Source organism: Lonchura striata, chromosome 37, assembly GCF_046129695.1.
Source record: "Lonchura striata isolate bLonStr1 chromosome 37, bLonStr1.mat, whole genome shotgun sequence".
Lineage (NCBI taxonomy): Eukaryota > Metazoa > Chordata > Aves > Passeriformes > Estrildidae > Lonchura > Lonchura striata.
The window spans coordinates 204,798-216,916 of record NC_134639.1 but is presented as its reverse complement, the minus strand read 5'-3'; the positions used below and the strand labels follow the sequence as shown (position 1 = coordinate 216,916).

General features: G+C 59.1%; 1 protein-coding gene across 1 annotated transcript in view; it reads right to left on the bottom strand.

The window, feature by feature from the left end:
- Positions 1-414: 414 nt before the first annotated feature.
- Positions 415-12,119, bottom strand: part of LOC110482496 (glutamate receptor ionotropic, kainate 5) — a 39,625-nt gene continuing 27,920 nt past the window's right edge. Inside the window, exons 13-21 of the mRNA XM_077789784.1 lie at positions 8,645-8,754; positions 6,293-6,466; positions 3,534-3,699; positions 2,536-2,761; positions 2,299-2,427; positions 1,536-1,657; positions 805-906; positions 642-756; positions 415-599 (exon numbers count right to left, since the gene is read on the bottom strand). Coding sequence (XP_077645910.1) covers positions 415-599; positions 642-756; positions 805-906; positions 1,536-1,657; positions 2,299-2,427; positions 2,536-2,761; positions 3,534-3,699; positions 6,293-6,466; positions 8,645-8,754 — 1,329 coding nt within the window. The remainder of the gene's footprint in view (positions 600-641; positions 757-804; positions 907-1,535; positions 1,658-2,298; positions 2,428-2,535; positions 2,762-3,533; positions 3,700-6,292; positions 6,467-8,644; positions 8,755-12,119) is intronic.

Below are 12,119 nucleotides of genomic sequence, written 5' to 3'. Positions count from 1 at the left end.
ACGCCCCCCCCCCGCAACCGAAACCAAAGCGGAATCATTAATTACAACAATTAATTAATAGAGAACGCCCCTCCCCCCTCACCCCCCCTCCCCAAATCCGCGCCCCTCTGGGGGTGGGGGAGGGCTGGGGTGTCCCCACTTGAATTTGGGGGGAGGGGCCGGGTGGGGTGGGGGAGGGGCTCCCCCTCCCCTCCCCTCCCCTCCCCCCCCCGGGAAGGCACAGTGCAATTTGGGGGGGGGGAGGGGGAGGGGGCCTCAATTTTTTTTTTTTTTTGGGGTGGGGGGGTTTGAATCCGGATAGGGGGAGGGGCACGGGGGGGGGGGAGGGGAGGGGTCGCCCCCCCCTCCCCAAATTTCCCCCTCCCCAAATTTCCCGCCGTACGCACGGCGTACAAGGCCGGGCGGGGGGAGGGGTCAATCGGCCGCGCTGGGGGGGTGGGGGAGGGCGGGGGGGGCTGGGCCGCCCCTCCCCCACCCCCCCCGCCCCCTCCCCCTCCCCCGCGGGGGGGCGCGGGGGGGGGTGGCGCGCAGCGCTTGGATGCGGCGGCACTCGGGGCAGACCCGCACGTGCGCGCAGGGCGGGGGAGGGGCGCCCGAGGAGGGGGGGGGAGGGGCGACCACCCCCCCCGCCCCTCCCCCACCACCCCCCAGCTCCGTCTGGGGCGGCCCCCCCGCCCCCAGCCCCGAGTAGAGCTTCCCGTTGCTGAAGCGCATCTCCCGCCCGCCGCGGTGGGGGAGGGGGTTCGGGGGGGGGTGCTGGGGGTGGGGGGCGCCGCCCGGGACCCCCCCCCCGCCCCCCGGAACCCCCAATTTGGGGTGGGGGCGGCGGCGGCGGCGCGGGCGGGGCCGGCGGCTGCAGGAGAGGGCGCGGCGCAGCTCCCGCAGCATCTCGGCGCACAGCGAGATCTGCGCGGGGATTTGGGGGGATTTTGGGGGGTTTTGGGGGGATTTTGGGGGTCTCCACCCGAAATGGACCCCCCGCGTCTCGCTGGGACCCACCCAAAAAATCTGGGATCCCCAAACCCCTCTGTGACCCCCAAACCCCTCTGAGACCCCTCCTCGATTCCCCTCACAAAATCTCCCCCCGATTCCCCCACAAATTTCCCCCAAATTCCCCTCAAATTCCCCCAAATCCACCCAAGTCTCCCTCAAATTGCCCCCAAGTCTCCCCAGATTCCTCCCAATTCCCCCGTATTCCTCCCAAATTTCCCCAAATTGCCCAAAAATCCCACAATTCTGCCCAAATTGCCCAAAATCCCACGATTCTGCCCAAATTCCACCCAAACTCCCCCCAAATTCCCCAAATTCCCCCAGATTTTCTCCAATCCCCCAAGTTCCTCCAAATCTCCCCCAAATTCCCCCTCAAATTTCCCCCAAATTTGCCCCAAAAGTGCCCCAGATTCCCCCCAAATTCCCTCAAATTCTCCCAAATTCCCCCCAGGTTCCTGCCAGATTTCCCCCAAACTCCCCCGAAATTCCCAAAAATTCCCCCAAATTCCAGGAAATTCCCCAAATTTCCCCCATTTCCTCCCCACCTCCTCGGTCTCGGCCGAGCGCCGCGTGGACCACACGAACTCCATGACGGCCACCAGGATGGCCACGACCAGGCCGCACACCAGCACCACGAAGATGCCGCCGATGTTCTCCATGCCCAGCCCTGGCGGTGCCGGCATGGCCCGGCTCAGCTCGGCATGGCGGGGCCGGGTCAACGCAACGTGACCCAACCCAGGTCAAAACAACCCAACCCAACCCAACCCAACTCAACCCAACCCAACCCAACCCAGGTCAACCCAACTCAATCCAACTCAATATTATCAGCTCAACCCAACCCAACCCAACCCAACTCAACCCAACCCAACCCAGGTCATCCCAACCCAACTCAACCCAACCCAACCCAGGTCAACCCAACTCAATCCAACTCAACACTATCAGCTCAACCCAACCCAACCCAACCCAACCCAACATTGTCAGCCCAACCCAACCCAAGTCAACCCAACCCAACCCAACGCAACGCAACCCAACCCAACCCAACTCAACCCAACCCAACCCAACTCAACCCAACCCAACCCAACCCAATCCAGGTCAACCCAAGTCAACCCAACCCAACCCAACTCAACCCAACTCAATCCAACTCAACGTTGTCAGCTCAACCCTACCCAACCCAACCCAACCCAACCCAACTCAATCCAACCCAACTCAACCCAACCCAACTCTATCCAATCCAACCCAACCCAACCCATCCAACCGAATCCAACCCAACCCAACCCAACCCAACCGTGGCCGCGCCCCGCCGCGCACCCTTGGCGCGGTGATCCTCCTCCTTGGGGCAGTGCCCCCCTTCCCACCACTTCCTCTTGAGGATCTCCAGCCGGTTGTTCTCCTGCAGCTGCAGGATGGCCAGCGTGATCTCGTCGCGGAACGGCGACCCTGCCGGGGGGAGGGACGAGCGACACGACACCGGGGGGGGTCCCACCGGCTTTTCGGGGCGCGGGGCAGCCCCGGCCCGCCCCCGCCCGGCGCGGCGCCCCGCCGTACCCAGCGGCATGCCGATGCCGTAGCCCTTGGTGTCCAGCAGCCCGCCGATCTGCGTCAGGTTGCAGTTGTGGCGCCGGTGGTACTCGTTCATGGTGGACTCCAGCAGGAAGGCGTACTTGGAGTTGAGGACGCGCGCGATGCCCTCCTCGGTGCTCTTGACGAAGACGCTGGGCTGCTTGGAGTGCATGTAGTTCCACATCCGCTGGTAGGTCTGGTAGCGCGAGTTCTGCCGGGGGCGGCGGGGGGAGACGGGCTTGGGGGGCTGCGGGGGCTGGGGGGCTGGGGGCGGGTTGGGTGAGTTGGGTTGGGTTGGGTTGGGTTGGGTTGGGTTGGGATGGGTTGAGTTGGGTTGGGTTGAGTTGGGTTGGGTTGGATGGGTTGGGTTGGGTTGCGTTGGCTGGGTTGGATGGGCTGGATGGGTTGGATGGGTTGGTTTGGGTTGGGTTGGGCCAGATGGGTTGGGTTGGGTTGGCTTGGGTTGGGTTGGGTTGGATGGGTTGGGTTGGATGGGTTGGGTTGCGTTGGGCTGGATGGGTTGGGTTGGATGGGTTGGGTTGAGTTGGTTGGGTTGGATGGGTTGGATGGGTTGGGTTGGGTTGGGTTGGATGGGTTGGGTTGGGTTGGATGGGTTGGATGGGTTGGATGGGTTGGGTTGGGTTGGGTTGGGTTGGATGGGTTGGGTTGGATGGGTTGGGTTGGGCTGGATGAGTTGGGTTGGGTTGGGTTGGGATGGGTTGGGTTGGGTGAGTTGGGTTGGGTTGGGTTGGATAGGTTGGGTTGAGTTGGGTTGAGTTGGCTTGGGTTGGATGGGTTGGGTTGGGTTGAGTTGGCTTGGGTTGGATTGGTTGGGTTGAGTTGGCTTGGGATAGGTTGGGTTGAGTTGGGTTGGGTTGGGTTGGATGGGTTGGGTTGGGTTGGGCCGGATGGGTTGGGTTGAGTTGGGTTGAGTTGACAACATTGGGTTGGACGGATGGACGGCGCGGCGCGGCGGGGCTGACCTGGAAGAAGGTCATGGTGGAGCCGGCGTGGATGGTGCCGTACTCGATGTTGGTCTGGTCGGCGAGGTCGTCGGCCGACTCCACCGGCACCTCCATGCGCTGCACGGTCAGGAACGCCGCCAGGTTGGCCGTGTACGAGGAGATGATGATCAGCGTGAAGGCCCACCTGCGGGGGGGTCGGGGGGGCCAAAATCCCTCAGGGGCCACCCCAAAATCCCCAAAATTCACCCCAAAAATCCCTCAGGGGCCAACCCAAAAATACCCAAAATTCACCCCAAAAATCCCTCAGGGGTCACCCCAAAAATACCCAAAATTCACCCCAAAAATCCCTCAGGGGTCACCCCAAAATCCCCAAAATTCACCCCAAAAATCCCTCAGGGGTCACCCCAAAAATACCCAAATTCACCCCAAAAATCCCTCAGGGGCCAACCCAAAAATACCCAAAATTCACCCAAAAATCACTCAGGGGTCATCCCAAAAATACCCAAAATACACCCAAATACACCCCAAAAATCCCTCAGGGGTCACCCCAAAAATACCCAAAATTCACCCCAAAAATCCCTCAGGAGTCACCCCAAAAATACCCAAAATTCACCCCAAAAATCCCTCAGGGGTCACCCCAAAAATACCCAAAATTCACCCAAAAATCCCTCAGGGGTCACCCCAAAAATACCCAAAATTCACCCAAAAATCCCTCAGGGGTCACCCCAAAAATACCCAAAATACACCCAAATTCACCCCAAAAATCCCTCATGAGTCAACCCAAAAATACCCAAATTCACCCCAAAAATCCCTCAGGAGTCACCCCAAAAATTCCCCAAAATTCACCCCAAAAATCCCTCAGGAATCACCGTTAAATCCCCCCAAATCCCCCCAATTCCCCCCAAAACCCCCCCCAGACCCCCCAAATTGGGGTGCTGACCAGACACCGCTGACGTGGCCTGTGGAGGTTCCCCAAATCCCCCCAGATCCCCCCCAAAACTCCCTAAATCCCACCCAAACTGCCCCAAATCCCCCCAAATTCCCCCAAAATCCCCCCAAATCCCCCCCAAAACTCCCTAAATCCCACCCAAATTCCCCAAATCCCCCCAAATCCCCCCAAATCCCCCCCAAAACTCCCTAAATCCCACCCAAACTGCCCCAAATCCCCCCAAATTCCCCAAATCCCCCCAAATCCCCCCAAAACTCCCTAAATCCCACCCAAACTGCCCCAAATTCCCCCAAATCCCCCCAAATTCCCCAAAACCCCCCAAATCCCCCCAGTTGGGGTGCTGACCAGACGCCGCTGACGCAGCGCGTGGACAGGGCGCGGGGCAGCACCTCGGCGCCCTGCTGCAGGAAGCCCAGGACACCCCAAATCCCCGTGAATCACCCCAAATTCCCCAAAAACCCCCCAAATCCCCCCAAATTCCCCCAAAACCCCCCAAATCCCCCAAACTGGGGTGCTGACCAGACGCCGCTGACGCAGCGCGTGGACAGGGCGCGGGGCAGCACCTCGGCGCCCTGCTGCAGGATGCCCAGGACACCCCAAATCCCCGTTAATCACCCCAAAACCGCTCCAAATCCCCCCAAATCCCCCCAAATTCCCCAAAATCCCCCCAAATTCCCCAAATTGGGGTGCTGACCAGACGCCGCTGACGCAGCGCGTGGACAGGGCGCGGGGCAGCACCTCGGCGCCCTGCTGCAGGAAGCCCAGGGCACCCCAAATCCCCGTTAATCACCCCAAATCCCCCCAAATCCCCCCAAAACCCCCCAAATTCCCCAAATTCCCCCAAAACCCCCCAAATCCCCCCAATTGGGGTGCTGACCAGACGCCGCTGACGCAGCGCGTGGACAGGGCGCGGGGCAGCACCTCGGCGCCCTGCTGCAGGAAGCCCAGGGCACCCCAAATCCCCGTTAATCACCCCAAATCCCCCCAAATCCCCCCAAAACCCCCCAAATTCCCCAAATTCCCCCAAAACCCCCCAAATCCCCCCAATTGGGGTGCTGACCAGACGCCGCTGACGCAGCGCGTGGACAGGGCGCGGGGCAGCACCTCGGCGCCCTGCTGCAGGAAGCCCAGGGCACCCCAAATCCCCGTTAATCACCCCAAATTCCCCAAAAACCCCCCAAATCCCCCCAAATTCCCCAAAAACCCCCCAAATCCCCCCAAATCCCCCCCAAATCCCCCCAAATCCCCCCAAATTCCCCAAATCCCCCCAAATCCCCCCAATTGGGGTGCTGACCAGACGCCGCTGACGCAGCGCGTGGACAGGGCGCGGGGCAGCACCTCGGCGCCCTGCTGCAGGAAGCCCAGGACACCCCAAATCCCCGTTAATCACCCCAAATCCCCGTTAATCACCCCAAAACCCCCCAAAACCCCCCAGATCCCCCCAAATTCCCCCAAATTCCCCAAATCCCCCCAAATCCCGCGGTGCTGACCAGACGCCGCTGACGCAGCGCGTGGACAGGGCGCGGGGCAGCACCTCGGCGCCCTGCTGCAGGAAGCCCAGGACACCCCAAATCCCCGTTAATCACCCCAAATCCCCGTTAATCCCCCCAAATCCCCCCAAAACCCCCCAAATCCCCCCAATTGGGGTGCTGACCAGACGCCGCTGACGCAGCGCGTGGACAGGGCGCGGGGCAGCACCTCGGCGCCCTGCTGCAGGAAGCCCAGGACACCCCAAATCCCCGTTAATCACCCCAAATCCCCGTTAATCCCCCCAAATCCCCCCAAATCCCCCCAAATCCCCCCAAATCCCCCAAATTGGGGTGCTGACCAGACGCCGCTGACGCAGCGCGTGGACAGGGCGCGGGGCAGCACCTCGGCGCCCTGCTGCAGGAAGCCGCCCACGGGGAACCAGAGGCTGTTGCCCAGCGTGTACTGGTTGTGCAGCAGCCCCGGGCGGCCCCGCGCGCACGGGTGCGGGTTGTACCACTCGTACGGGCTCAGCCTGCGGGCACACGGGGGGCGCGGCCCCGCGGGACCACCCCGAGTTCACCTGGGATGGCCCCAGGCCCAACGGGGACCACCCAGACCCAACTGGGACCACCCTGAACCCGACTGGGACCACCCCAGACCCAACTGGGACCACCCCGAACCGTCTGGGACCACCCCAGACCCAACTGGGACCACCCCAGACCCAACTGGAACCACCCTGAACCCGACTGCGACCACCCCGAGTTCACCTGCGATGGCCCCAGGCCCAACTGGGACCACCCTGAACCCGACTGGGACCACCCAGACCCAACTGGGACCACCCCAGACCCAACTGGAACCACCCAGACCTGCCTGGGACCACCCCAGACCCAACTGGGACCACCCAGACCCACCTGGGACCACCCCAAACCCCACTGGGACCACCCCAAACCCCACTGGGACCACCCTGAACCATCTGGGACCACCCCGAACCCATCTGGGACCACCCAGGCCCGCCTGGGACCACCCAGACCCGCCTGGGACCACCCTGAACCCGACTGGGACCACCCTGAACCCGACTGGGACCACCCCGAACCGTCTGGGACCACCCAGACCTGCCTGGGACCACCCCAGACCCAACTGGGACCACCCTGAACCCGACTGGGACCACCCTGAACCCGACTGGGACCACCCAGACCTGCCTGGGACCACCCAGACCCACCTGGGACCACCCAGACCCACCTGGGACCACCCCAGACCCAACTGGGACCACCCCAAACCCGACTGGGACCACCCCAGACCCAACTGGGACCACCCCAAACCCGACTGGGACCACCCCAGACCCAACTGGGACCACCCTGAACCCGACTGGGACCACCCCGAGTTCATCTGGGATGGCCCCAGACCCGCCTGGGACCACCCAGACCCATCTGGGACCACCCAAACCCGACTGGGACCACCCCGAGTTCACCTGGGATGGCCCCAGGCCCAACTGGGACCACCCAGACCTGCCTGGGACCACCCTGACCTGCCTGGGACCACCCAGAACCCGACTGGGACCACCCCAAACCCGATTGGGACCACCCCGAACCGTCTGGGACCACCCAGACCCGACTGGGACCACCCTGAACCCGCCTGGGACCACCCTGAGCTCATCTGGGACCACCCTGAACCCGACTGGGACCACCCAGACCCATCTGGGACCACCCTGAACCATCTGGGACCACCCCAAACCGTCTGGGACCACCCCGAGCCCATCTGGGACCACCCAAACCCGACTGGGACCACCCAAACCCACCTGGGATCACCTCAAACCCAACTGGGACCACCCCAAACCCCACTGGGACCACCCTGAACCATCTGGGACCACCCCGAACCCATCTGGGACCACCCCAAACCCGACTGGGACCACCCTGAACCCGACTGGGACCACCCCGAGTTCATCTGGGATGGCCCCAGACCCGCCTGGGACCACCCAGACCCATCTGGGACCACCCTGAACCCGACTGGGACCACCCTGAGCTCATCTGGGACCACCCCGAACCATCTGGGACCACCCCGAACCCGACTGGAACCACCCAAACCCATCTGGAACCACCCAAACCCATCTGGGATCACCCAAACCCATCTGGGATCACCCTGAACCCGACTGGGACCACCCAGACCCGCCTGGGACCACCCAGACCTGCCTGGGACCACCCAGACCCATCTGGGACCACCCCAGACCCAACTGGGACCACCCAGACCTGCCTGGGACCACCCCAAACCCGACTGGGACCACCCTGAACCCGACTGGGACCACCCCGAGTTCACCTGGGATGGCCCCAGACCCGCCTGGGACCACCCAGACCCATCTGGGACCACCCCAGACCCGCCTGGGACCACCCAGACCCATCTGGGACCACCCCAGACCCGCCTGGGACCACCCAGACCCGCCTGGGACCACCCCAGACCCGCCTGGGACCACCCAGACCCGCCTGGGACCACCCCAGACCCGCCTGGGACCACCCAGACCCAACTGGGACAACCCAAACCCACCTGGGACCACCCAAACCCATCTGGAACCACCCAAACCCATCTGGGACCACCCAAACCCCCCTTTGTGAGCTGGGTTTTTCTGGGGGGGTTTTCCCTGGATTTTCACCTCCTCCCTCCCTTTCTCGGGGCCATTTTTTGGGGTGTCCCCGCCCGGTTTCGGGGCGCCCCCGCCCACCTGGCGGCCAGGAAGAGCACGCAGCTGACGGCCAGGTAGGCCAGGAGCATGAAGAGCCACACGGCCGGCGAGAAGGGGTCTAGGAAGGAGAAATACCCCGGCTTGCGGCCCTGGGGGGACGCCGAGTGAGACCCCCGCGCTGGGGTCCCAAACTGCCCCAAACTGACCCCAAATAACCCCAGAACTCACCCAAAACTGACCCCAAATAACACCAAAACTGACCCAAAACTGACCCAAAATAACCCCAAAACTGACCCAAAACTGACCCCAAATAACCCCAAAACTGACCCAAAACTGACCCCAAATAACCCCAAAACTGACCCCAAATAACCTCAAAACTGACCCAAAACTGACCCAAAATAACCCCAAAACTGACCCAAAGCTGACCCAAAACTGACCCCAAATAACCCCAAAACTGACCCCAAATAACACCAAAACTGACACAAAACTGACCCAAAATAACCCCAAAACTGACCACAAATAACCCCAAAACTGACCCAAAACTGACCCAAAATAACCCCAAAACTGACACAAAACTGACCCAAAACTGACACAAAATAACCCAAAAACTGACCCAAAACTGACCCAAAATAACCCCAAAACTGACCCCAAATAACCCCAAAACCGACCCAAAACTAACCCAAAATAATCCTAAAACCGACCCAAAACTGACCCAAAATAACCCCAAATAACACCAAAACTGACCCAAAACTGACCCCAAATAACCCCAAAACTGACCCCAAATAACCTCAAAACTGACCCAAAACTGACCCAAAATAATCCCAAAACCGACCCAAAACTGACCCAAAATAACCCCAAAACTGACCCAAAACTGACCCCAAATAACCCCAAAACTGACCCCAAATAACCCCAAAACTCACCCAAAACTGACCCCAAATAATCCCAAAACTGACCCAAAACTGACCCAAAACTGACACAAAACTGACACAAAACTGACCCCAAATAACCCCAAAACTGACCACAAATAACCCCAAAACTGACCCAAAACTGACCCAAAATAACCCCAAGACTGACCCCAAATAACACCAAAACTGACCCAAAAATGACCCAAAACTGACCCAAACTAACCCCAAAACTGACCCCAAATAACCCCAAAACTGACCCAAAACTGACCCAAAATAACCCCGAAATAACCCCAAATCCCGATCCGTACCATGTGCACGCGGTACAGGATGCTGATCCCCAATCCCCAATCCCAAATTCCCAATCCCAAATTCCCAAATTCCCGATCCGTACCATGTGCACGCGGTACAGGATGCTGATCCCCAATCCCAAATTCCCAAATCCCAAATCCCAAATTCCCGATCTGTACCATGTGCACGCGGTACAGGATGCTGATCCCCAATCCCCAATCCCAAATTCCCAAATTCCCAAATTCCCAAATTCCCGATCCGTACCATGTGCACGCGGTACAGGATGCTGATCCCCAATCCCAAATTCCCAAATTCCCAAATTCCCAAATTCCCAAATTCCCGATCCGTACCATGTGCACGCGGTACAGGATGCTGATCCCCAATCCCAAATCCCAAATCCCCAAATTCCCAATCCCAAATTCCCAAATTCCCGATCCGTACCATGTGCACGCGGTACAGGATGCTGATCCCCAATCCCAAATTCCCAATCCCAAATCCCAAATTCCCAATCCCAAATTCCCAAATTCCCAAATTCCCGATCCGTACCATGTGCACGCGGTACAGGATGCTGATCCCCAATCCCAAATCCCAAATCCCAAATTCCCAAATTCCCGATCCGTACCATGTGCACGCGGTACAGGATGCTGATCCCCAATCCCCAATCCCAAATCCCAAATCCCCAAATTCCCAAATCCCAAATTCCCGATCCGTACCATGTGCACGCGGTACAGGATGCTGATCCCCAATCCCAAATCCCAAATTCCCAAATCCCAAATTCCCGATCCGTACCATGTGCACGCGGTACAGGATGCTGATCCCAAATCCCAAATTCCCAAATTCCCAATCCCAAATTCCCAAATTCCCGATCCGTACCATGTGCACGCGGTACAGGATGCTGATCCCAAATCCCCAATCCCAAATCCCAAATTCCCAAATTCCCAAATCCCAAATTCCCAATCCCAAATTCCCGATCCGTACCATGTGCACGCGGTACAGGATGCTGATCCCCAATCCCAAATTCCCAAATTCCCAAATCCCAAATTCCCGATCCGTACCATGTGCACGCGGTACAGGATGCTGATCCCCAATCCCCAATCCCAAATTCCCAAATTCCCAATCCCAAATTCCCGATCCGTACCATGTGCACGCGGTACAGGATGCTGATCCCCAATCCCAAATCCCCAAATTCCCAAATCCCAAATTCCCAAATCCCAAATTCCTGATCTGTACCATGTGCACGCGGTACAGGATGCTGATCCCCAATCCCAAATCCCCAAATTCCCAAATCCCAAATTCCCGATCCGTACCATGTGCACGCGGTACAGGATGCTGATCCCCAATCCCAAATTCCCAATCCCAAATTCCCAAATCCCAAATTCCCAAATCCCAAATTCCCAAATACCAATCCCAAATCCGTACCATGTGCACGCGGTACAGGATGCTGATCCCCAATCCCAAATCCCAAATTCCCAAATTCCCAAATCCCAAATTCCCGATCCGTACCATGTGCACGCGGTACAGGATGCTGATCCCCAATCCCAAATTCCCAAATTCCCAAATCCCAAATTCCCAAATCCCAAATTCCCGATCCGTACCATGTGCACGCGGTACAGGATGCTGATCCCCAATCCCAAATCCCAAATTCCCAAATTCCCAATCCCAAATTCCCGATCCGTACCATGTGCACGCGGTACAGGATGCTGATCCCCAATCCCAAATCCCAAATTCCCAAATCCCAAATTCCCAAATCCCAAATTCCCGATCCGTACCATGTGCACGCGGTACAGGATGCTGATCCCCAATCCCCAATCCCAAATTCCCAAATCCCAAATTCCCAAATACCAATCCCAAATCCGTACCATGTGCACGCGGTACAGGATGCTGATCCCCAATCCCAAATCCCAAATTCCCAAATTCCCAAATCCCAAATTCCCGATCCGTACCATGTGCACGCGGTACAGGATGCTGATCCCCAATCCCAAATTCCCAAATTCCCAAATCCCAAATTCCCAAATCCCAAATTCCCGATCCGTACCATGTGCACGCGGTACAGGATGCTGATCCCCAATCCCAAATCCCAAATTCCCAAATTCCCAATCCCAAATTCCCGATCCGTACCATGTGCACGCGGTACAGGATGCTGATCCCCAATCCCAAATCCCAAATTCCCAAATCCCAAATTCCCAAATCCCAAATTCCCGATCCGTACCATGTGCACGCGGTACAGGATGCTGATCCCCAATCCCAAATCCCAAATTCCCAAATTCCCAATCCCAAATTCCCGATCCGTACCATGTGCACGCGGTACAGGATGCTGATCC